At 34.1% G+C, this 27,659-nt stretch overlaps 1 protein-coding gene across 2 annotated transcripts in view; it reads left to right on the forward strand.

The window, feature by feature from the left end:
- DOK6 (docking protein 6) overlaps nucleotides 1–27,659 on the forward strand; it is a 431,983-nt gene that overhangs the window by 174,869 nt on the left and 229,455 nt on the right. For both annotated transcript variants that reach the window (XM_017951839.3, XM_021930213.2), the window contains exon 3: nucleotides 11,806–11,920. In XM_017951839.3, the coding sequence (XP_017807328.1) occupies nucleotides 11,806–11,920 (115 nt within the window). The remainder of the gene's footprint in view (nucleotides 1–11,805; nucleotides 11,921–27,659) is intronic.

The raw sequence follows: 27,659 nt of genomic DNA on the forward strand, positions 1-27,659 counted from the left end.
TGTAATAACTAACTCTGATACAGACAGCACTGTTTATCTTCTCGTAATCCTGTGTCATTGTAGTCATTGGGGCTGGCCTCACAAATTACCAAAAACTTGGTGGCTTAAAAACACAGAAATTTATTCTGTTATAGTTCTGGGTGCCAAAAGTCAGAAATCAAGGTGTCTGCAGGGTGACACTCTCCCAAAGCTTCTGAGGGAGTCTCCTCGCTTGCCTTGTTCAGCATCCGGTGGTTCCAGGTCTTCCTTGGTTAGCACAGCATAACTTCTATCTCTGCCTCCATCTTCTCAGGGCCATCTCCCTGTGTCTTGGTCTCAAATCTTCCTCTGCTCATCTCTTATAAAGACACTTGTTGTTAGATTTAAGGCCTACACTAAATTCAGAATGATGTCCTGTCAAGGTCCTTAATTTACATCTACAAAGAACCTTTTTCCAAATAAAGGCACATACACAGGTTCTAGGGACAAGGACTTGGACATATGTTCTCAAGGGCCCTGTGCAACCCATTATAATAATTAAGAGATTTAAGTTTGTCCATCTACTAAGTAAAGTCATAGTAGCTGTACAGTATCTGGTAATATCTGTAGTAAGATTGCAACTCTCAAAGTAAGAGTAATGTTGTAACTGACTGAGTTGTTTCGTGAATTTTTGTTTTTGGAGTCAGTGGAGCATGTTATTAGATGTGGTAGATTTAAACACACATACACACACACAAACACACACAGAAGAAGGGCAAAGATTTTCTACTTCAGTGCCTATATTTCTATATAGTGATTTTCTGTATTTCCTAGACTTGAATATAGATTGTCTTTCTGTTTTATAATAGACAATCTCATAATAATTTAGGCATAATAAGGTAATGAGGTTTTTCTGGGCTTCATCATCCCTGCAATTTGAGTCTCTTTTATAGTTGAATCCTTCTCTGTAATAACTTCTTATTTAGCTCATATTTACCATTGATAAATCACATGACTTTCAGAGTAATGACTGTTGCATGAATTGGTGGAAAGTGTACTAGCCTGAGAACTAAGAAATTTGGCCCTTATTCTCTCTGTGACTAACTGTGTGATAGAGACCCAAATCAGGATAGCCATTTTGCCATTTGTAAAATGAGGCAAGCTCCACTCTAAGCTTGCTAATCAGTTAGAAAGTTTAGGGGGTACGAATAACAGAAACCCAGTGCACACAAGTTTCAAATGTGCATTATTATATATTACAGCAGAAAAGGAAACTGGCTTCAAGATTGCTTGATTCAGTAACTCTTGATAAACCATTAAAACATGTCTTTGTTTCTTTTATCTGTGTTCTTCCATCTTAGGATTGTCTCATCCTCTTTAATCTAGTAGAGTGGCAGCTGTAGCATTTCTTAGTTATGACATTCAAATAGGGCAGCAGCACTAGAGAAGAAGGCTGGTTTATCATGAAGCTACCACTAGGAGACTTCTATTCACATCACATTAGCCATATGTGGCTCATATTCCCATTTCTAAACTAATCACAAGCAAGGAAACTTTACCCTTGGAATAATGGAGTTGTACCGAGATACTAGAGCTGAGAGAGTCCCACCAGGACACACACGGGCTGCTTGTTGGAGGGGCAAATAATGGAACAAAATCAGGTTCTGATAAGAATTAAGGAATTAGGAGCTGGATGTTGAGTAGACAGCCAATGGAGTGAGTATTATGGTTAATTATAATATAATTATGGCTATAATTATATTGATATAATTATTCATTTTTAGATGAGGCAGTTCATAACGTGGTTTATGTCAAAGATGTAAAAGATTAAGCTAGTAATTATTAATAATAAACATATTAGGAGAGTCAAGTGGTGAGCTATGGAAGAATTGTGTCAGAGCGCATGTCTGTCACAGGTAGCTTTAAGAATGAATTAAATTGATTTCTTTCGTTGTACACATTCATTTTTATCAGCAACAGGAGGCAAATATAAGGAAGCAGCTGCTGGAAAATTGATATAAATTTAGTTGGAAAAAAGCAATAGTAAAATTTCTATGCAAATTTCATGATCCAGATATTGAAGCATATAATGTATGAGGTAATATGAATATTTAAATTGCTATGAAAGCTTAGGATTCAAGCATAGAGAGGTTAACCTACATTTATTCTAATAATGAAAATGCAGTAAAATTTTCATCTTCTTTTCTTAGTAGAAAATAAATATTTTCCATCCTAATAAAGTGAAGTTTTATTAAACTTGCTCCTAAAAGGTACTATTTTACTCTTAAAAGTACAATTTGTGACTTAATTAAAACAACCATAGAAGATTAGTAAAATACTCAGATTAATAAGAATTAGTAGTGAGATTACTAAGAATAGTAAAATTTATGTTCTAATTCATTTGACTGTACTTGAAAAAAATCTAGAAAGTAATTTCACTTTTCAAAAGATAGGTTTAAAGAAAGAATGTTAGTGCTTTAATGGGCAGATAATCTAATCTCAATTATCACGATGCAAGCTGAAAAGAGGCACATTAAAACTAATAATAATTATAGTAAATATGGGGTTTTGCCTATTTATGTATGTAGTAAATAGTGTAAATGCAATTGTAGTGAGTAAGATCTGCATTGAGTGGTAATATTCCACTTAATTTGCACAGTTAGGCTAAAAGAAAAGATGCATAAAATAAATAGCGTGATGTTTTTAAAATGCACAGATATAATTTATGTATTCCAAATGTTACCAAGCATGCAAATAAAATAACTGAAAGACTTGGGCTTAACTGGAAAAAATATTGCTAAGTCCTTAAGCCCATATCATATACCTCCACTTAAATGGTAGTAATGGTGGAACAAGTAAAATCTTATTAACCTTTTGAACTAAAATTGAAGCAAAGCTTCTCTCTGATGTTTGTTCTTCTATTTATAACTCCTAAAATATCTAAATATGCCCTCCCTCTTACAGCATATACCCCAAGAGAATAAATCCTATTCTTCAGTCTTTTCTTCTCCCATAGGCTATGAAAGGAATAATCACTTAATAAATGCCTAGATCTTAATAAATGCGAGATCAGGATAGTCCAAGTGGATTATTTTGTGAAAAGTTTCATAACCTTTAAATAGCATGCTTTTTATTCAGGACAATTGAAAGATGTTGTATATGGCTGGAACTTAGCTTGTGTTGAGAGCTGGGAAAAGATGATGAGATTAGATGTGCAGGTAGCAACTAAATCATGGAAAGCCTCCTAGTTCTTGCTAAAGAGTGAAAATTTCATTTTTAAGATGTTACTAAATAGGCTTAAGTCCTTGAGGGGCAAGATTAGATGTATGGTTAAGAAATATTAGTCTGAAAACAGTGTGATCAAGATAATGAAAGGTGAGGAGCATGTAGGCTGATGGGAAAATAATGAAACTATTTCAGAAGAGAAAGAGTGAGGGTTTAAATGAGTCATTAATGTGAAGAGGAAGGAATAGGTAGGAGAATGTTCAAGTAGAATTGACAAAACTTCATGACAGAACAGATGTTGTGGGTCCAGGAGGAGGTTATACATGGAATAGTGGATCTCAGAGTGGTCTGTGAAACAACACCCTTTCATCATAATCCTTCTATGTTAGCTGTCTTTCCTACTTGTTTTCATTTCCACTCTGTTTTGGTGCATTTGCAATATTAATTAAAACTATAGTATTCATCAAGGCAGTGGCTCCAAACAATAGTAGCAGTTACATGTTTTACAATCATGCAGTTACCTAAATAAGTAAACACACAAATAAACATGCCAATTTTATTTCATTTTACTTAAGAATGTCCTTGACGAAGTAGTTAAAAATACTAATTTTAAGTCTACACTTCCAAGTGTGTCTTTTTAATATTCTACTTGACAAAATAAATAGAACTCATAGGTCACTTCTGCTGTATACTGACGTGTGATGGCTGTCTTGAGGAGAGCACATGTGCGATGGTTGAAGTCACAAGCCTAATAGTTAAAGAAAAAAAAAAGAAGCTATTTTAATGGAAGAATGACTGACAAACTGTGGTCGTTCAGATTTTGGTATTTGTCACATATGTTCTCAAAAATGAACTAAGGGAGTCTCATCAAGGAAAACAACTGAGTACTTACTGAAAATTTAAGCTTGCAAGTGAAAGTTAAAATTTGGAAATCTTGTATCTGCATTTTTGAACTTGACAACTTCTCAAAACGACTTTTCTGAAGAGACTAAGGTTGATATTAAATATTTTTTAAAAATATGTATAATAAAATAATGTCAATATTTAGAAAGTTTGCATAACTGAGTAAATCAGTATTTTCCCAATGATCAGTCCAAGATGATACAAAACCACGATGAATAAAAGACTCATTAAAAGTTGAAAGTAGACCTATGAATTTTAAGAGTAGGAAAAGCATGTGACCTGGTATTAGACTCCCTGTCGCAATAACCTTCAATAAAACATTTGCTGAGCTTGGAGAAAGAATCGAAGGAGACTAATATAGGTTAGTTGACAAGTTCATGTCTGTATAAGGCCTTATTTTCTTCATATTATTAATCAAAAGAACATATTAAACATTAAATTCAGAAGCAGATGTGAGTATTAGGCTGTGTTGTATTAAGCCAGATGTATGAGTTTTGGAAAAATGCAAAAACATTGCCACTCTTCATACTATTTGGGAATTATTTTCATTTTAAAATGCTATTTGTGTTGGTATTAATTTGTTTTTTTAAAACACATAATAAAAAATATTTAAGAATGTATAAGTTCTAATATCTCTTATGGGAATCATTAACGGATATAACCCACATGAATAAAGTTGGGTAAGAGTAAGGTTTGGGAGTTGGTGGCTTTTGTTTTTCTTTTTTCTTTTTTTAAACTTACCCTTTAAAATCAAAGTGTCATGTCTACAAAGAAGTGGCAGAACCCACAAAGTCAGATAAAGATCTTTTCCTCCTCTCTGTTCCCTTAATTCTGATTTTTCCTTCTTTCATAGGGTTTACTAGAGTTATTTTTTATTTTCCCACTCCAAATAAATTATGAATCCTACAAAAACAAGGTCATGTGTTTCATCTTTGTCTCTACTAGCACCATGAATTGCTTAGGGATTTCTCTTTAAAATGACAATTAAATAACAGCTATTAGCAGTGTTGTCATTTAGGTAAGTTTATACTTAGGCATTAGTCTTCTCATTTATCAGACCTTAATATTTTAAATTTTTCATCATGGAATTTATTGATTTGGACATGAACAACCTGAATTATTTTCAAGTAATTTTTCCTTCAGTTCAATTCAGTCAACTTCATATTTAAAATACTTAAGTTTAATGCTTTCATTAAACTTTAATCAGTACTTCATGCTTTTACAGCCATGTGAAAAATCAATTTAAAAGTACATATTAATTTTTTAATGATGCAATAATTTACTGATATTATTGAAAAGCTCAAGGATTTCACAATTTTAATAAATTTTGATAATTTTTTATGTTACGTTGACAGGTTTTGACTAATGAAAACATAATTTTAGAACATTTTATAAATTATTTTAAAAGCTTTCTTTATGTAAGTAAATACAGAGTTTTCCATGGTAGTCAATCCATATAGTATTGACAGTAAAAAAAGAAATGAAGATAGGATATTCAAATATACTAGATCTTGTCCTACATTTTCATGGTTTAAAATTTTTTTAAAAGTAGAATTTGGTTAGGCACAGTGGCATGATGGATTTCATGCCTGCAATCCCAGCACTCTTGGAGACCAAGGCTGGAAGATAGCTTGAGGCCGAGAGTTTAAGGCCAGACTGTGTAACATAGAGAGACCCCATTTCTACAAAAAAATTAAATTAAAAAAATTAGTTGGGCATAGTGGCACACACCTGTAGTCCCAGCTACTTGGAAGGCTGAAGCAAGAGGATTGCTTGAACCCAGGAGTTTGAGGCTGCAGTGAGCTATGATCTCACCACTTCATGCCAGCCTGGGCCACAGAACAAGGCCCTGTCTCTTAAGAGGAAAAAAAAAAAAAGAAAGAAAAGTAGAATTTGATACTCTTCATTAGTATTTTTCTTTTCTGGTATCTGTTTAATTTCTTAGGGTACACACTGAAGTGGATAACATCACACTGTTGATCAACAATGAAAACCCTTGCATGATTCTAAAAACTACTGTAACAATGTGGGCTTGAAGAAGCTGTCTGCATATTACAGAAGAGCAAACACTTTGTTTGAACTACATCATCCGTCAGATTGCCTAAGGCACTGAAGTTAGAAAATCCCTGGGGTTTGCTGCATTTTGCTAGGCTACCCATTAGCTTATTTTGTCAATTTTTATTATAAGAGGACAAAAAATAGAAATCACAATATCTGTTCTAATATTCTTTTATGTTTGCAAGTAAAAACCTTTGGAAAAGATTCTCAAACAGATTTATAAATGTTTTCATAATATGGTACTGCTAGCTATTACATGTAATGTAGTTTAACAGTATATCATTCTTGCGTTTACCTTTTGATGTAAATTATTAAGCAATACATAATTTTCATGAAGATCCTTTGTTCAGGTAGAATTAGTAGCATTTGAAAACAGTATATCTTTTCAAACATAACTTCAATTTATTTTGTTTTAATGAAATTTGTTTTAAATGTCACTTGATTCCATTAATTAAACATTAAAAAGTTAAGCTTTATTTCAGAACATGCTTTAATGTGCTTAAAATATAATATGTGAATATCACTCTTCTTAAAAATCTTATTTTTCTCCAGGGTATCAGTTCTCAGAAGCTGTAAGACATTGGTTTTTATTTTTATTTTTTCTGAAGGGGAAAATGAATATTTTCAGATAGATGGATGGACAGATAGCAAATTGTATACACATACATGTACACACATACACACATGCACATATACACACACACACAGATACCTGCATATACAAATATATTTATATATATATAAGCAAACCTCTAAGTTTATTTTACTTAAAATCACCCATATTACACGTTTTAATTTTTTAAGATAATTTTAAATGAGATAATTACAAGTAGGGAGAAAACAAATATAAATAACAGATATATTAATTTCTAACCTAAAGCCTTTCCTCTCATAACTGATACAAAACAAAAGGAAACCTACCTTCACGCCTCCTATTCTACATAGCAGTAGAAGTCCTAGCCAGAGCAAACAGGAAAAAAAAAAGGAAAAGAAAAGAAATAAAAGGCATCCAGATTGGAAAAGAAGTCAAATTGTCCCTCTTTGCAGATGAGATGATCTTACATTCTGAAAAATGTATATTTTGGCCTCACACAGTGGATCACACCTGCAATCCTAGCAGGTGGGAGGTTGAGGCAGGAGGATCACTTGATGCCAGGAGTTCAAGAACAACGTAGGTAATATAGTGATACTGTGTCTCTTACATGTAAAAAAAAAAAAAGAAAAAGAAAAAGAAAAACCTAGAGACTCTACCAAAGTGGATTTAGATTTGATAAATTCAGTAAAGTTGCAGGATACAAAATCAACATACAAAAAGAAGTGGCATTTCTACACACCAATAATGAACCATTAAAAAAGAGATCAAGAAGGTGATCTCATTTACAATATCTCAAAAAATAAAATATCTAGGAACAAATTTAACCAAGGAGGTGAAAGACCTCTACAAGGAAAACAGCAAAACACTGATGAAAGAATTGAACAAATGCAAAGCCACACCATGTTAACGGATTGGAAAACTTAATTGTTAAAATGATCATACTACCCAGAGCAATCTACAGGTTCAATGCAATCCCTATCAAATTACCAATGTCATTTCTCACAGAATTTGAAAAACAATTGTGCAGCTAATCTAAGCACAACAGTTTTGGCATCCATTGAGTGGAAAATTTGTTCAACTTTAATTTTTCTGTCAGACTTGTATAAGCTGAACCAGTTGAGATGTCTGTGGTTTTGGCTATTGTTCTGCCATTAATTGTTGGTCTTTCTTAATTAAGGCCAGAACAAGATGATTTTTTTCCCTCAAAAATTGATGTGGATGATCTGCTACTGAGGGCTTCATCTTCAACATCATCTTGTCTCTTCTTCAATTGACTTATTTATTTGTAAGCTGCTGATTTCTTTGGACATTGTTTCCCATAAACTTTTTGTGAAGCATCAATAATTTCATCATTCTTCCACTCAAGCTTTACCCTAAGTTTGATGTTTGTCTTTGCTTCAATTTTAGCAGAATTCATGTTGCTCTGATAGGAGTCCTTTTCAAACTGATGTCTTAGCCTTCTTAGTGCCTCAAACTAGAGTCTATTTAGATATGTTATAACAAGAGTTGATGAGTTTATGTGAATTTATGAGTTATGAGATTATTAATTTATTTTGGTGTAAAAAATTTTTAATCCATGCATATTTTTTCATAATATGCATTTTCTGTGAACCTTTTGAAGACCCCTACTACTGATTGTTTCTCCAGAGAACCCTAACTAAGACACAAGGCTTAGCGATTTTTGCCCTAGATGAATAAAGCTGACCATAAGACAGAGTTCTCAGTCTCTTTCCAAAAACACCTGACTTCATTTTCAACAGGGTGTGGAAAAGTTTAAGCATAAGGACACTATACAAAAGCATAGAGGTTGTGATAAAAAGCAATTGGGAGAAAATGATAGGTATATGAGAGATACAAGCTAAACTGTAGGTCAGCAAGTTTGCTGGACAGGACCTGGAACATAGACAGCTGGGAGGAGCCCATCTGGATTTAGCACCAATGTCAAACAATGACCTCAGGAACTATTACTTTAAAAGATCCCAAATTGGATTGGCCCAATATGTGAAGTGATACTTGCCCACAGGATATTTTTTTAATAAATAAAGACATCGGCCTGCAAGTAGTGGAGCTAAATAATTGGGTGTGGTCATGGAAAGAAAGAGTGAAAGGGAGTCCTGATTAAACCACTGTCATTCCACATCCAGAAGCTCAGTTAACTCAAGGTAGGATAAATGCAAATTGATATATGATTAGGCATGTCATAGTAAAAATACTGAAAGATAAAGACTAATGGAGTATCTTGAAAGCAGCAAAAGAAAAACTACTCTTCACTTACAAAGGAACCCCGATAAGATTAGCATCTGACTTCTCACTAAAAACATTGTAGACTGGAAGACAGTGGAAAGTATATTCAAAGTGCTTAAAGGGAAAAAAGAAAAAAACAAAAAACACATCCACAAAGAATCTTGTATTCTTCAAAAAATAAGATGAAATAAAGGTATCGGGAGACAGACTAAAACTCACAGACGTGCCTTACAAGAAATACTAAGTGATCCCAGCCCAACCATATCAAAAAACAGTATCAGTAATTATAAAAGACAATATAAATGCATATTTTTCCCCTCCGAACTGACTTAAAAGGCAATTACATAAAACAATATGTATATAATGTACTTTTAGGCCTATAACATATAGAGTTCTAATATATTTACCAATAGCAATACAAAGGAGGTGTGGGAGCAAAGCTGTATTGGAGTATGGAAATGACTTCAGATAGTAATTCAAGTCAATAGGAACAAAAGAAAAGATCCAGAAATGATAAAGAAAAAAAGTAATATATATACACTTGGTCTCCTTTCTTCTCTCAGCTTCTTTAAAAGATAAAAATTATATAAACTAAAATTATAAATATAATGTAATGAGTTTGTAACATTTATATTAATAGATGTAATATGTATAAAAATAATATCGCAATAAGGGAAAAAGCTATGTAGATATGAGATTTCTATATTTCACTGGCACAAAATTAATATCAATCTAAAGCTAATTCTGATATGTTAAAATATTTATGGTAAACCCTAAAACAATCTCTAAGGCATATAGTTGATTTTCATAATTCATTGTAGTTATGGACTATAAAACCTCTGCAAACATTGAGTTGCAAACCATGAATGAATTAATGACCTCTAATCACAACACTTTTGTTAACTGATCATTATATTACGTTTTATTGTTGCTCTTTAAAGATATCTGATTACTAACAATGAACTTAGGGCAAACAGCACTGTAACTCATGCTGAATAAATCTTATCTAACACATGTATTTTCTCCATAAGGGCTATCACAGTCCTCTTTAACTTAGGAACACTAGACAGTTGGCACTGCACTTGGGGAGCCATTTTTAAAAGTGAAGTCAACAAGAAAAATCACAAAAATGCAAAAGTCATGGCTCTAAGCAGAGCATGAAAACGACATGTGTCTACAGTATGACCACGAACACATTAAGACACAGCATCACCTGCTCAACCTCACCTGGAAGCGTGCACATCTGGAGACAAAGTTTTCACCTCTCTGTACATGCACATGTCTACAAATGACCACAGATGTGCATGCATATTTATTTTGGGGTTGTAAATACATTTTTGCAGTAGGTGAATTCACAACTATAGAAACCACAAATAAAGACGATCAACTGTAACTTTAAAAAAATACCTGATGACTTGGGTGATTTTCCTTGACAAGTAACTTTCAGCCACTCTCTGCAGTCTCCATTCCAACATATCCACTTGCTCATTTCCATCCACATTATAGATTCCTTGCCTGTGATTTTTAGTTTTTTCGTGTGTTTTTATTGGGGATCTTAGTCTAGTTTACATATTGTCATGTTAAATAGAGGTATAAATGCTTGCTAAGTACTAACCACATTTAATGTTAGAGATAATAAAATATTATTTTCTTAGAAAAATAGATCCTAAGGAATATTAAATATTGATTATATTTGTATTATATATTTTATATAACTATAATATGCAAATGTGTATAAAAATATGCATGTGTTTAATTATTGTGTTTATAAAAACATTAATCAGCAAAATAGCCTTGAAAAAGCTAGTTATATCCTGTGAAAATTCTACATTTGGAGAAGCGAAATTAAAGCATAGTCAAAAGGTAATGAATTCATTATATCATATAATGATAGATATAATATTATAGGTTGTCATAAAAGAGGATATTAATTTGCTGTTTACTATGCTAGTTAATTCTGTCTTCTTTCTGTTAACAGTATGGATCTAGAAATAAGAAATCTTATAAATGAGAAGAAAAAATTCAGCCCCTTGAAAAGTAGATTTTTAAAAATTAACTCATTGAATATTATTGCAACGTTGTGTTTGCAGAGTTGTTGAGGAAATATACATTTGTTTCTGTTGACTGTGGAGAAAATTAAAGATGCACAAGTTGTAGCAGAACTTGTACCAATAAGTAGTCAACATCCAAAATACATAAAGCTAGTAGATATTTATTAATTGCCCAATAAATAAAGAGTTGTTAACCTGGGTGCATCAATCTTGGATGGGCTTTGGTGGGAGAAGTGGTATATGGGTCTGTGAACACTATGAGCATTTTTCTGGAGAACAAGTCTGTTGCTCTAAAATGTAACTTTGGGAGCAATGGACTTGCTCTCCAGTCACTTTGTTGACAGACACGTGTCAGTTACCTCAGGACCATAGGCCTACAGGAAATTTGCATGATGGGTGAGAATTAAGAGAGGGGAGATATTAAATACAACCAATATTCCACAGATATTTAATGAGAATCATCTGTATACCACAACTGCTATTATTTGCCAGGTATATACTTTTAATAAAAGCGCAAAGTCCATAGAACCCTTCTACATAATATGTAGATCATTTCAAAATGCAGCAAATAATATAGTCTGTGACCAAAGTTAAGGGCATAATAGAAGACATTTTGTTTTGTTCTTTACTGTTTTTGGCTAAAGTCAATTTAAAATGATTACAAATATTCAATGGAAATCCATGTAAGACTGTGATAACTTATTTTGTTTCAGCACTCCAACATATAGCATACATACTATATACTAAGTTAAAAATATTTTTTCTTTCAAGGTAACTGAACTGCACAATATCAAAAATATAACCAGACTGCCCCGAGAGACAAAGAAGCATGCGGTGGCAATTATCTTTCACGATGAAACGTCGAAGACATTTGCCTGTGAGTCAGGTAAGCTATTATTGGCCATCTACCCCTTGAGGAAATTGAGCTGCTTATGAGACAATGGTCCAGGTGGATTAAGAAACACTATTGAACAGGATGGCCTCCTGTAATGAGAATGTGCTGTAGAAGACTTCATTCAGAAGCTCAACATGTTGATTTCCACTGATGTTTTGGTGCCTGTTGTTACATGTCTGTGTCTGGATTTGGCTCCCAGGTTTTGAGAATTAAGTAAACAATACCTGGCAGGTATTGTTCGGGTGTATGACCAATATTCTGGTTCTTGCCCAGTGTGTCTCTAGGCATTTGGTAGGGCAGGAATCAGGGTGCTGTGCAAAAGCATGGCAGAGCAAAGCCCCAGTCCTGAGACAGCACAAAACAGAACTTTGAGCTGTTTGTTGCTTTCATGGATTGTCAGTACTGCGAGTAAATACATTTCAGATTGAATTTTAGCATCTCAGTTCATAAAGCACTCTGACATTATTGAGACACAAGGCAGTTTATAGTTTGAACTTGCAGTATTTTTCATATCGGAATCCCTGTGGTGTGTAATATATTAGTTGGCTTATCACTTTTTAAAGATTTTGCTCAATGCACTGGTGCATTTGTTTTATAATGGATGTTAGCAGAAAGTACCAAGGGTTTGCAAGATGTGAACTTAAACTAATGATTAGGTCTTTAGGAGAAATTTTATTCAGTATTTTTAAAAAGTAAAATGGTCCTTCTAGTTTTGTATACTTTGTTTATGGATGTCGTTAATACCAGGTTATATTATTCTAAAACCGATAATGTCCCTTTGCCTAACTGAAATTGCTCACACCTCTCACCGACCTTATCTTAGTATGGCTAAACTGCACTGGAATTTATCTCAGTGTTCCTCTTTTCTTGCATGCCTTTATCCATCTGTCCTGACATATTTCTCTTCACTTGCAATCTGACCTCATTTCATCATTTAAAATCGACATTTTGGAGTTGCACAGAAGCCTGTTAATTGATATAAATTCCCATTTTGTAATACACCCTGTCCCAGCCTTGCTGGTATAATATAATATCATCCAATGATTTTTTCTGCCTTCCTGTCCACTCTCTTAAAACTGGTAAACCACTTTATTTTCCTCTGGGCTCTTAATCTCTCATATTAAAACTGGTATTTAAAATAACTAAAAGGTAACGTTTAAGTTTCTAATTTTCCCAATTACTTTACATTTTCAAATTGTAGTGAGCAATATTGTGAATGTATAGGAAATACTGGAGCCTATTAATTTATTAAAGAATGATATATGGTTATATTTCTTTATGTGAAAATCTTATTTATGTTGTGTTTGGAAAGATATTGACCTAAAATTCATGTTCAGTTAATAACTTAATCATTCAGTATATTGTTCCTTTCCATCTGATTATAGTCTTGAATCCCATATTACAGTAGAAAATCATTTAATGCAATTTTATGTATTTATACAGATGGCTTTTCTGATTTACACCATTATAATCTACTCTCCATTTAACTTTCTGTTGGTTTTAAAATAAACTAGGCTTGAGAATATTATAAAGTGTACAAGATTATACCTTTTCAAATTTCTATATTCTTGGAAGTTAGAGTAAATATATATTCCTAAAATTTTGTCTAAATATCTTTGCTTCTCCATGACACTTTTCTACCTCATTTATCCTGGTATCACCTGAATGTCCTTGCCCTCATAGATCACAGAATATATACCAATGGCCCAATTGAAAGCAAAGCTTTGCTTTACATCCTGATACTTAAGAGCATTTTAATAGAAAAGGTGTATTATTTTAATAGAAAAAGTGTATTATTTGAACAGTACATTTGAGTTCTGTGTCCCATCATCTCAAGTTCTTAGTTTATAAATGTCAGTCTGTATAACATATTGATATTATTCATTCAGAAACTCATAAACATAATTGAAATTCAGCAGTACTTGTGTTTATATACTATCTGGAAATTTTGAAGTATGATTTGTTGAGCTTTGTTGGTCTATGCACAACAGAGGACCAGGGTGTTCCAGACAGTAAGTGTGGTAACAGAGCAGTGCCCTACTCCTGACCAGGTGCTACAGTCAGAGCCCCTCATCATTACACAAGCCTCTGTGCAAACAAAACATTCTCCCCACTGGGTTGCCTTAACAAAAGCATTTAAACTTTTATTTAAAGGCCATAAAGATTTAGAATTTTAAAATAAAACTCCCAAGTACATCTAGCATCCAGATCTTTCTTGGTTTTTAGTAACAGGAACCAGTGTTTCTTGGAGAAATGGTAGATTCTAGAACTGGGGCATGAAATACACGAGATGAACCCAGAGCATCTTGTAGCATCTTGTAGTGCCAGAAAGGAAGGAAGCACCGCAAAAATGCTGCTATATGTCTGAGGGACACAGGAGATCCCAATGGCCAAAGATGGAACAATTTGAGTGATAAAGTAGCGAAGGCTTATAACCCAAATTATAAATGAACATTTATGAGTCCATGCTTTAGCAATGACTGATGAATAAATACATAGGAGAGTACAGAAAAATATCCCATGCAGAAAATTACAAATAATTTATGTAGATGCTGTATCCACAGGAGGTGGAGCATGACTCCCTATGCCTTAAGCGGGGGCTGTTCATAGTGACTTCGTCTCTAGGAGAATAGGATAGAAAGGGACGGGAGAAAACAACTTTATGGTGGAGAAAACTGACAGACACTGCCTCAGCCAGGTGACCAAAGTGAAGATCAACAATGATAAATCATGTTGATAGAATCTACCCTTGATATGATGTGATCAAAAATAACACTTTACCTCTGTGGTCTTCATCCTAACAACCTATAAACCCATGAGAATGACATCAGACACATCCCGATGAAGGAATGAGTATTTGTATTTGTATTCCACAAATACCTGCCCAGGATGGATCAAAACTTTCAAGGTCATTACAAACAAGGAAAGCCTGGAAAACTGTCCCAACCAAGAGGGAGCTAAGAAGGCATGATGCATACATGTAATATGGTATCTTGATGAGATCTTGAAACCAAAAGAGGACACTAAGTAAAAACTAAGGAAAATTTAATAAATTGTGGTGATTAGTTAGTAAAAATTTATCAATACTAATTCATGAATTTTAACAAATGTACCATACTAATGTAAGATGTTACTAATAGGAGAAGATAGATATAGGCTATATAGGAACTCAGTATTACTTTTGCAATATTCTTTAAATCTAAAACTGTACCAAAATGAGATGTTTTTTGTTTAAAAATAATGTGGAAGTGAATAAAAATATATCAATGAACTAGAGTAGATTCAAGTATAATAGAAATCTAGTGCATTATCAAGGATATATTAAAAATTAGTAAAGAAAAATTATATCTTACAATAACTGCTGTTTGAAGAACTAAATTCTTACACCATCCTATTATAGAATGCTTTCAGAATGATGAAGTGATATTCATTATTTCTTAACGGAAATGACAATACTAAAATCATTGCCACTGTTCAGTGGCTTGAGAGGAAATGTTAGATGTTGACCTAGTGTCATGAACAATAATGAAGAACCAGACTTAAAGTTGTATTGTGAGGGTCCCATCTTTCAATATAGGTGATTCAGCAGAAGGCTGAGCCTACCACATGTTCTTTTAGTGAACTGAGCACTCCCCCTTCAGAGTCATTTTAGAATACTGTTTTATTGCTAAATTTGAAATAATTATCAAGGCCCTACTTGGTTTTCTCTGAAATGCTACTGTGTGAGCTTACCACACATCTGTAGGACAAATGGAAAGGTTACAAGATGGCAAAAACCTATCCCTGAGGCCCTAACCCTTATTCTGCCATCCTGCCTTAGAGTGCCCTGTGGACATATGTTACCAGTCTATACATCACGTAAAACCTATACCAGAATCTGCTCATCACAGCTACTGCTACCATATTAGTCTCCTCCATAGATATCTAGATACCCTAAAATATAGACATCTGTAGAAAGCTGTACTCCGTTCTTGTTGAGTCACAAAGTTGAAATTAAAATGCATGTATTTGTGAAGCATAACTTTAGGGAAACTATTTTGAATATTTAGTTATTATACAATTTATTCTCACTAAAAACATTTATCAAGAAATAGGATCATAATTTTATAACTACGATAATTTCAAAATATAAGCATCAAATTAGGGTCATTAATAGCATTCTTAATGGAAAATGACAAGTAGTGGTCTCAATAAATCACAGTGAGAATTCCAATCCATAATTTAAACTGAACACTGCAATTATTTTTAATATAAACAGATACTTTCTGTATTTCTAACTTTGAACTTTCCCATTATCAATTACCAGTGGGGAGAAATGGCTTATTTGGCATACTAATTAAGGAACTAGGATTAGTATAACCCCAAAAGACAAGGTTCTATTCTGTTTTTTAAAAATTTTTGAACACACAGAATCCTCTTGCTAACAAAGACTGTTTCTTCTCATGTCTGAATTTCACACGCGAAAGTCTGAAATGTGAAGGGTTCTTAATGTTGGTTTTATGGTTCGTATAAGATTTTTGGGAAATGTAGGGCTCTTCATTAGGATAAAATGTTCTTAACTTCCCAAAGAAGAATTTCCTGACAACGTGGCTGAAGTTAGATACAAATGTTAATATAGAAGAATGCTTTTATTTGAATTTCTAACAAATGGTTTTCAACTACTTTAAATATGACCAACTTGAAAGTATTATTTCTTTTTTAAAACTACGTTTTATGTATAGATCTAAGTCTGCTTGAAAGTAGTAGTTGAAGTGTTTGAGAAATAATGGCAAGATTTTTTTAAATTGTCTCAACTTCATGACACATGCTGATCGGGATACAAAAGAACGTGAAAATCATAAACAAGAAAGTTTATTACTTTGTAATGAAAATTATTTTTAGATAATGTTAAGCTGCAGTAGTTTATATCTGTTAATAAAATTTTATTCTCCAAGAAAATGCTGTATCAAATAGATAATTGTATAGATTATTAAATACTCAAAGGAATTGCCAAGTGATAACAAGAAATCCACTTTCATTTTATTTGTATAAATTTGAGGCTACAAGTGCAGTTTTGTTATGTGGGTACATTGTGCAGTGGTGAAGTCTGAAGAAACCCACTTTCTAGTTTAGTAAGAGTGTCACTTCTCCTTGTCAGAGAGAGTGTCTGCACCATGGCCTCAGGATAGAAAATTTCAAAAACTCCTTGTAGTTTTATGAGACCCCCTGTTGGGATAGATCTCTGTGTGTGTGTGTGTGTGTGTGTGTGTATGTGTGTGTTTCAGAATCAGCTCAGATCAAATCATTTTGCAGCGTTCAGGAAGTATTTGTCATTTTTAAAAGCTTAAACATACAAAATGATAAAAAGTAACAGTAGTTTTACTGAAACCTTTCTATAGTTCTGCAATAAGAGTAGGAAATGTATTAATGCAAAAAGTCCTCCCTGCAGCCTCATGCGAACTGTCCTGTCCCTTTAACCAAAGAAGAAACAGAGGTACTCTGAACCTCAGCACATGCTCTTAACAACTAGGTCACCTGCACAAGTTTTCACCTGAGTCCTGATGCTAATTACCAAACATATATTCACTTAACATGGGTGACAGTCATATGCTGTCTTTTCCTTGAGGTCTGTCCTTAAGCACAAATTATTACTAAGTCTAGGATAAAAGTTAAAACATCACTTTTTTCTCTGGTGGATGACTTGCAAAACGAAATGTAACAACAATAAAAGGTAGTATAATTTTCAGTATTCTGAAAATAATCCCACTAATAATCTAAAGAATAAAAAGTATATCATATTATTTGTCACAGAAAGTATTTGACAATATTCAAAGATATGCATGATAAAAACTATGAGAAGATAAAGAATAGATGGGAACTTCCTCAACTTGATAAAGAACATCTGCAGAAACCTACGGCTACATCACACTTAAGATAAAAACCGATGCTTTCTCCATAGACTGGGAAGACAGAAAGCTTTCCTGCTCTCCTCCGTGCTGTGCAGGACAGTTCTGGAAGCTCTGCTATCACAGTAAGGCAAGAAAGAGAAATAAAAGACATACAGATTGCAAAGCAATGAATGTAACTGCCCCTTTTTTGAAGGCGACATAATTGTCTATATTTTAAAAATCCCGACCGGGTGCAGTGGCTCACCACCTGTAATCCCAGCATTTTGGGAGGCCGAGGCCGGCAAATTACCTGAGGTCAGGAGTTCAAGACCATCCCGGGCAACACAGTGAAACCCTGTCTCTACTAAAATACAAAAAAAATTAGCCAGGCATGGTGGCACACACCTGTAGTCCCAGCTACTTGGGAGGCTGAGGCAGGATAATTGCTTGAACCCAGGAGGCAGAGGTTGCAGTGAGCTGATCACGCCACTGTACTCCAGCCTGGGCAAGAAGAGCAAAACTCCATCTCAATAAATAAATAAATAAAATTCCCGAGGAGTTCTAAAATTATATGGAAAGAAAGACAACTCTCAATAAAATACATATAAAAGGAACAAACTTCAACAGAATAATGGCCACTTGTGAAAAGCCCACAACTAACATCATAATCCATGAAGAAAAACTGAAAGCTTTTTCTCAAAGATCTGGTACAAGGAAAGGATGCTCACCCTTGCCACTTCTATTGAACATAGAACTGTAAGTCCTACGCAGAGAAATTAGACAAGAAAAAGAAACAAAAGACGTCCAAATTAGAATTACCCCTGTTTGCAGATGACACAATCCTGTATGTAGAAACCCTAAAGGCTCCATTTAAAAACTGTTAGGGCAAATAAACGAATTCAGTGAAGATGCAGGATACAAGATCAACATACAAAAATCAGTAGCACTTATGTACACTAACAACAAACGATTCAAAAAGGTTTTTTTCTTTTCTTTTTCTTTTTTGAAACGGAGTCTCTCTCTGTTGCCCAGGCTGCTGGAGTGCAGTCGCACAATATTGGCCCACTGCAACCTCCACCTCCCAGGTTCAAGCAATTCTCTGCCTCAGCCTCCTTCAAAAAGGAAATTCTAAAAAATAAGCCTATCTATCTAAATAGTGTTTAAAAAATAAAATACTAAAGAGTAAATTTAACCACGGATGGTTTTATATGTTGCTCTTTCATGAATCACAGCACATAACAAAAGATTCCTGGGTCAGCGAAAAGAATTATTTTTTCCCCAAGTCCCAAAGAAGCAATGTGATTAGCCCAGATGGATGCCTGCATGTGCAGTGGGGGTCAGAGTTGCAGAACCTAGAACCAGAAACTAGGCACTTTTTAAACAACCAGCAGGTATTGCAACAAGCAGCAAAGAAGCCAACCGCCTTACCTCCAGGGGGAGTGAGCAGTTACCTGGTAGCCACACTTGATCTACTTTGTTGCCTTTGAAACATTAAAACTCATAAAAAAGGAAGATGATCTAATTTATTTTGAGGCCAGCATAGTAACATCTGATATTATTCTGTTTTAATATATTTTTAACTTTAAATTTAAAAATTAACAAAAAGCGACAGCAATATACAATAGCAGGAAAAAGGTAAATATTCAGGAGGGGTTTAATTACTATATAAAGGAAAATAACAAGCCTTATTTATAAACATAAAATAGATCGTTTCCTTGGATATAAAAACATAATATTAAAATACAAACTTCTCCCAAAACACAATATTAAAATATAAACTTCTCCCATGTTAATAGTGCATTTTAATATAGTTCTTACCTGGATGTCAACAAAATTTTACTTTTAGAGTAGGGAAAATTATTTAAAATTTATATGGAATAATGTCTATGAATAACCAAAGACAATATGTTAAAGTCTAAAAACATTTCAAAGAAAATTTGGAAAACTGTATGCTTAATCTAGGGATTGTAGAGACCTTTATAAAGACAGAAGCTCCAAAACTATAAAACACGACGACTGATGTATCTGAGCCTAAAAAATCAAACAGCTCTCCTACAGCAAAGGATTCACAAACAGAGTCACTACACAAATTAGAGTTTTAGAATAATTTTGGAAATGCAGGTAACAGATAAAATGTTAAAAACTACAATGTGAAAAAAAAACTTATAAAGTGGCAAGGAGGAAATGTTAACAATTACAGTTATGCAAAGATTATGACTAGGCAATTCACATTTTTATAAACACAGATGGCAAAATTGTTTTTAAGAAGACTTAAATTGTAAAACAGTTAGAAATATAAAAAATCAAAATAATAATGATAATAAACCCAAGATTAAAAGGAACCCTCAGTTCAAGTTATAAATTTATTTAAAATCTTATAACTAAGCCTTTAATCTATTTTGATTTGATGTTTGGATATAGTATAAGATAAGGGTCCAATTTCATTTTTTCTACATGGATTTCCAATTTTCCAACACTATTTGTTGAATAGCTTATCCTTTGCCCACTATGAGTTCTTGGCACCCCTGTTGACTATATATGTGTGGATTCATTTCTGGGCTCTCTATTCTGGGCCATCGGTCTATATGTCTGCCTTCATACCAGTATTACACTGTTTTGATTATGGTAACCTTGTAATATATTTGAAATCAGGAAATGTGATCCCTCCAGCTTTATTCCTGTTTCTCGAGATTGATTTGGATATTCACAGTCTTTCGTGGTTCCATATGAATTATAGAATGTTTTATTTTTGTAAAAAAAAAAAAAAAAAAGTCATTGAAATTTTGATATGGTTTGCATTGAATCTGTGGATTGTTTTGGGTAGGATGACATTTTACCAATATTAATTATTCAAATCCATGAGCATAGATGTTTTTCCATTTGTTTGTATCTTTTTGAATTTCTTTCATAAATGTTTGTATTTTAAAGCATATAAATTTGGGAGGCTGAGGCAGGTGGATCCCGAGGTCAGGAATTCGAGACCAGTCTGGCCAACATGGTGAAACCTCGTCTCTACTAAAAATACAAAAATTAGCTGGGCACAGTGGCAGGCACTTTTAATTCCAGCTACTCAGGAGGCTGAGGCAGGTGAATTGCTTGAACCTGGGAGGTGGAGATTGCAGTGAGCTGAGATGGCACCACTGCACTCTAGCCTGGGCAACAGAGCAAGACTATCTCAAAAAAAAAAAAAAAAGAAAAAGAAAAAAAAACTTTTGCTTAACTTTAAGTTTATTTCTTAAGTATTTTATTCTTTATGGTGCTATTGTAAAACTCCTAGAAGAAAACATAGGGGAAAATTTTATCTCCTTGGTCTAGCAAAATGATTTCATGGCTATAACACAGAAAGCTCAGATAACAAAAGCAAAAATAGGTGACTGGAAATTGTGTCAAACTAAAAAGCTTCTAAACAGTGAAGAAAGATATCAACAGAATGAAAAGGCAATCTACAGAATGGGAAAAATACTTGCAAACTACCTGATTAGCAGTTAGTTTCCAGAATATATTAGGCATGTGTACATCTCAATAGCAAATAAATAAATTATCCAATTCAAAAACAGAATAAACATCTTTCCAAAGAAGACATACAGATGGGTCAACAGGTGTATGAAAGGTGCTCTGAACATAACAAATCATTAAAAAAATGTAGAGCAAAATCATAATGAGTATTGTGAAAATATAAATCAAACCTGCCAGGATGGCTATTACAAAAAATAAATAAAAGATAAAAAGACAACAGGTGTCGGCAAAAATGTGGAGAAATTGGAACCCTAGTGTATTAGCAATGGAAATGCAAATTGATGCAGCTCTTATAGAAAACAGTATGGAAGTTCCTGAAAACATTAAAAAGGAGAATTACCATATGATCTGGCAATCTCATTTCTGAGTATTTATCAAAAGAATTAAAACCTGGATCTTGAAGAGATGTTAACACTCCTGTGTTTATTGCAGCACTTTCACAATAGCCAAGACATGGAAACAATCTGAATGTTGATCAGTTGATGAGTGGATTAAGAAAATGTGGACTATACATACAATAGAGTGGTATTCAATCTTTAAAAAGAAGGAAATTCTGCAATATGCAACAACATGGATGAATCTTGAGAGCATTACGCTAAGTGAAATAAGCCAGTCACAAAAAAACCAAATACTGCCTGATTTCACTTATGTCAAGTATCAAAAGTAGTCAAATTTATAAACCCGAAGAATGAAATAACAGTTACCAGAAGGTAGGGGCTAACCAATGGGCATAAAGTTTCAGTTAAGCGAGGTAAATAAGCTCTAGAGATCTGCTCTACAATATTGCACCTCTACTCATTAATAATGTATTGTCTTTTAAAAAATTTGTTAAGAGGATAGAGCTCATGTTAAGTGTTCTTATCACAATAAAATAAAATTTTAAGAAAGGGGAAAAATGAGTTCTCACATTTATTTCCCATGAAAATGTAGGTAAAAGTATATTCTCATAATGGCTAATAGGACTATGAATTGTTGTCCCTAGGTTTTCAAAAAAATTGGCAATTGCTATTAAATAAACATGCATACCCTTGATTCTATGAACCTCTTTGGGAATATATCTCATAAGCATACACACTAATACATGAGGATATAGGTTCAAGAACATTAAGTACATTATGTATAATGGCAAAAAAATTGGAAATGTATGCGTATCAATAAAACAGTTGAGCATTTATGGTGTATGCTTATTCCATGAAATATTTTGCAATCACTAGAAAGAATTCTAATTAAATCCTTTGAAAAGATTTCAATCAAACTTAGTTCTTCATGCAAAGCAACCAACCAAGAAGTACACAACGAACACAGTCCTCCCTCCCTATCTGTGGATACTGCATCTGTGGAGTCAACCAACGGTGAATTGAAAATATTTCGAAAGAAAAATAACGATACATCAATTAAAAAAATACAAATTAGGAAATACAGTATAACAATGATTAACACAGCATTTAAATTGTATTACGTATTATAAGTAGTCAGGATGTACTTTTAAAGTATTGGGGAGGTTATATGCAAACATTGCAGCATTTTACGTGAGAGATTTGAGCATTCATTGATTTTGGTATTTGAGGGTCAGGGAAGAGGGTCCTTAAACCAATCCCCTATGAATATTTAGGAGCAACTGTAATCACATATTTAAGGGAAACAAAGAGAAAAAGACAGAGTTTTAACAACTGCTGCCTGAGGTAAGGGAGGATAATAGTGAGGTGAATGGAAAAGGAAGAGGGACAAAAAAGGCAACCAAAAAAGGAAAGGTAGTACAACTATTATGTACCCATAAAAATGAAAAATACAAAAAGGAAAGAGAAGATAAAATGAACAAAAGAAACATCAAGTATACAATTTATTGCATTCACATGAAATTATGCGTATGTGAATTTGTGCATGAATGTGTTCAGTATTTTTAAGTAAGTTAATCATCAGGAAATGCAAATTAAAACTGCAATGAGGCGCATAGTGATGTACCTATCAGCATGACTGACATTTTTAAAAAATTAGCGACACCACCAAGTGCTTGTGAGGATGCAGAAAAACTAGATCTCTCATATGTTGCTGTTGGGAAATGTAAAACGGTACCGTCAGTTTGGAAAATCGTTCGGCAGCTTCTCATAAAATTAAACATGAAATTAACGTACACCCTGGAAATTACACTCTTGGGCATTTATCCCAGGAAAAAGGAAAAAGAAACAAGTACACACACACACACACCCCCCTGTACCTGAATGTTTATACTAGCCTTATTTGTAATGGAAAGAACTCAGATGTCCTTCAACAAACTGTGGTGTCTTCACACCATGAAATACTCACTCTTCGCCAGTACAAAAAAGAACTCTTAATATATGCAGCAACCTGGATGAATCTTGAGGGGATTTCACTAAGTGACAAAAAGCACATCCCAAAAGGTTTTAGATACCATGTGATTCTGTTTACATATCTTTTCAAAGACAAATTTTAGAAATGGAGGACAGATTAGTAGTTGCCAAAAGTTAGGAATGGGGCTGGAAGTGTGGGGACAGGAGGGCTGTATGGTCACTAAAAACAACAGAGCTTGTATTGGAACTGTGCAGCGTTGATTGTGGTGGTGCGTACACAAGTCTCCACAAGTGATAAATTATATAAAACTTACACACACACACACACACACAGAAGCAAAATTGGGAAACCAGAATAAGATCAGTAGACTATCAATGTCAACACCCTGGTTGTCATATTATACTGCTCTTTTGCAAAATGTTACCATTGGGAGAAACTGGACAAAACGTGCACAGGATGTCTCTATCATTTCTCACAACTACATGTAAGTCCATAATCATCTCAGTAAAATTTCCAACAAAAAGTAAATTAGGTATATGTCTATGATCTTAAGGTTGTCTATAATGTACATTTAAGTTAAAAAAAAAAACAGGATGTGAAGACAATTGCAGAAAAATTTGTTTTCCTTAGGTTTTCAAGAAAACTGGCTATTTCTATTTCATATAATATGGTAAAAAGAAACCAACTACAAAACCAAAAATACTCAACCTGTGCCTGTGTGGCTTATGCATGTTTATGAGCACGAAGAGATTTGTGTGCGAGGCTGCATGTGTGCGAGGGTGCAGATGTATGTCTTGCTCTTTTCTAACATAGAGGCCTTGCATGAATGGCTGCTCTGCGTACCCCAGCCCGGCACCAACACCTCACCCAGCCAACTCCTACATTTCCTTCCATTTTCAGCATAAGGGTCTCCTGCTTTGTGCCCCCTCACGCTGCTTAGTGCCTTTGCTCCCCACTCCCATAGCACCCTAAAGCTGGGCTTCACACTCTCTGTTCAAGGTCTCTGTACTCTGCCAGATTTTAACTCAGTGAGGATATGCACATATTGGCTTGCTTACTCATGTATTCCTACTACCACATGCTAATAAGTGTGTGGAATTATTAATACCTGAATTAGTAAAATTTATATTTGTTTTATCTTAATGATATATTTATATTTCTTGGATAATTATTTTTTTCTTTTTTGCTTTTCTTTTCTTTTGAGACAGGGTCTTGCTCTGTTGCCCAGGCTGAAGTGCAGTGGCATGATCACGGCTCACTGCAGCCTCCACCTCCCTGGCTCAGTAAATCCTCCCACCTGTAGCCGGGACTCCAACTGTGTGCCACCATGCCCGGCTAATTTTTGTATTTTTTGTAGAGATGGGGTTTCGTTATGTTGCTCAGGCTGGTCTCGAACTCCTGGGCTCAAGCCATCCACCCGTCTCTGCCTAAGTGCTGGCATTACAGGCGGGAGCTGCAGTGCCTTGCCTATTGCTTTTTTCAAAACAAATTTTAAAGACTATGTGCTTTGTGCTTGTGATGTGAGAGTGAACGACCAGCGTGCTGCATGTGTGTGTGTGTGCGCATGTGTAACATTGGTTATGGCACACAAGGCCTGTGGCAGTAACTCTTCAAGTAAAACATTTCTGTAAACAATGAGAAATTCAACATTTTGCCTATTCATTAAAAAGAGAGCCCTTCTTTCTTTTATTGTGTATGTCCCAGTCTCAAGGCAATGGCTAGTAAATGAAAAAGGAGATGACATAGAGAAACCCAAAGTTTGGTTAATAGATTCTGCTTACCTTCATTAAAAAAACAAAAGAGGAAAAAAAGAGTATAACTGTGTCAGCATACGAAACCTAAAAACTTACCTTCAAATAATTTAGGACAAGTAAATTTTTAAGTCTGAATTACCTGTTTAATTTCCTAAATAGTTATATGAAGCATTGAATGTATTCCATAATATAATGAGGACATTTTTATAGGTTTTTCCCTCCAAAATATGTAATGGAATATGTGTCAATTGAATAAATTATTCCACATGAAAAATTGTAAAAATGAATTTGTGTAAATCCCAAATCTCAATATATTTATATATTTATAATTAATATTTTGAGGTTTTCTGAGTATTACCTCATACCTGAAATACCTGGTTATCAGTTTATCACATTTCAGTTTATTCAAATTTTATTTCTCAAATTCTGTATCTTTATTTCAAAGAGAACATTATTTACTAAAGTATAGTGATTTGTGTTAGGCAATATATTTGTATCTTACAATATTATCACCAATTTTTCTAAGAATTTTTTTCCAGATGAGCCTGTCATTTTCTTCTTCTCAGACTTGGCATAATCTTTCCTACCACAAGTCATCTAGAAAAGATGCTGTTTTTCCCTATTTAATAAATGATGCTGGGAAAATTGGCTAGCCATAAGTAGAAAGCTGAAACTGGATACCTTCCTTACTCCTTATACGAAAATTAATTCAAGATGGATTAGAGACTTAAATGTTAGACCTAAAACCATACAAACCCTAGAAGAAAACCTAGGTAATACCATTCAGGACATAGGCATGGGCAAGGACTTCATGTCTAAAACACCAAAAGCAATGGCAACAAAAGCCAAAATTGACAAATGGGATCTAGTTAAACTAAAGAGCTTCTGCACAGCAAAAGAAACTACCATCAGAGTGAACAGGCAACCTACAGAATGGGTGAAAATTTTTGCAATCTACTCATCTGACAAAGGGCTAATATCCAGAACCTACAAAGAACTCAATCAAATTTACAAGAAAAAAACAAACAACCCCATCAAAAAGTGGGCAAAGGATATGAACAGACACTTCTGAAAAGACGACATTCATACAACCAACAGACACATGAAAAAATGCTCATCACTCGCCATCAGAGAAATGCAAATCAAAACCACAATGAGATACCATCTCACACCAGTTAGAATGGCAATCATTAAAAAATCAGGAAACAACAGGTGCTGGAGAGGATGTGGAGAAATAGGAACACTTTTACACTGTTGGTGGGATTGTAAACTAGTTCAACCATTGTGGAAAACAGCGTGGCAGTTCCTCAAGGATCTAGAACTAGAAATACCATTTGACCCAGCCATCCCATTACAGGGTATATACCCAAAGGATTATAAATCATGCTGCTATAAAGACACATGCACACACATGTTTATTGTGGCACTATTCACAATAGCAAAGACTTGGAATCAACCCAAATGTCCATCAGTGACAGACTGGATTAAGAAAATGTGGCACATATACACCATGGAATGCTATGCAGCTATAAAAAAGGATGAGTTTGTGTCCTTTGTAGGGACATGGATGCAGCTGGAAACCATCATTCTCAGCAAACTATCACAAGAACAAAAACCCAAACACCTCATGTTCTCACTCATAGGTGGGAATTGAACAATGAGATCACTTGGACACAGGAAGGGAAATATCACACATTGGGTCCTATTGTGGGAGGGTGGGAGAGGGGAGGGATAGCATTAGGAGATATACCTAATGTAAATGATGAGTTAATAGGTGCAGCACACCAACATGGTACATGTATACATATGTAACAAACCTGCACATTGTGCACATGTACCCTAGAACTTAAAGTATAATTTAAAAAAAAAAGAAAAAAAAAAGATACTATTAAAAATTGTCCTTGAATTCAAAAAAATCAACCTTGAATTCAAATGGCAGAGAGTAGGCATACAGTTAAACCTTTCTTGCCATTACCATTTTTCAGGTTTACTGAGGGGTAATTAGCAAGTAAAAATTCTGTTTGTTTAAGGTATACAACTTGATGTTTCAATATATGTATACTTCATAAAATGGTCACCACAATAAAGCTAATTAAAATCTGTCACTTCACGTAATTATCACTTTTTTCTTTGTGTGTGTGTGTGTGTGTGTGTGTGTGTGTAAGAACACTTAAGATCTACCCTGTTAGCAAATAGATGCAATCACAAAACCTGTATTGGTTTCAATATGTGGCATAGAACCTGTAAATAGAAATTAATTTGTTTTGCATCTATGTTACAGCT

This window comes from Papio anubis, chromosome 19 (genome assembly GCF_008728515.1).
Source record: "Papio anubis isolate 15944 chromosome 19, Panubis1.0, whole genome shotgun sequence".
In the NCBI taxonomy this organism is placed as follows: domain Eukaryota; kingdom Metazoa; phylum Chordata; class Mammalia; order Primates; family Cercopithecidae; genus Papio; species Papio anubis.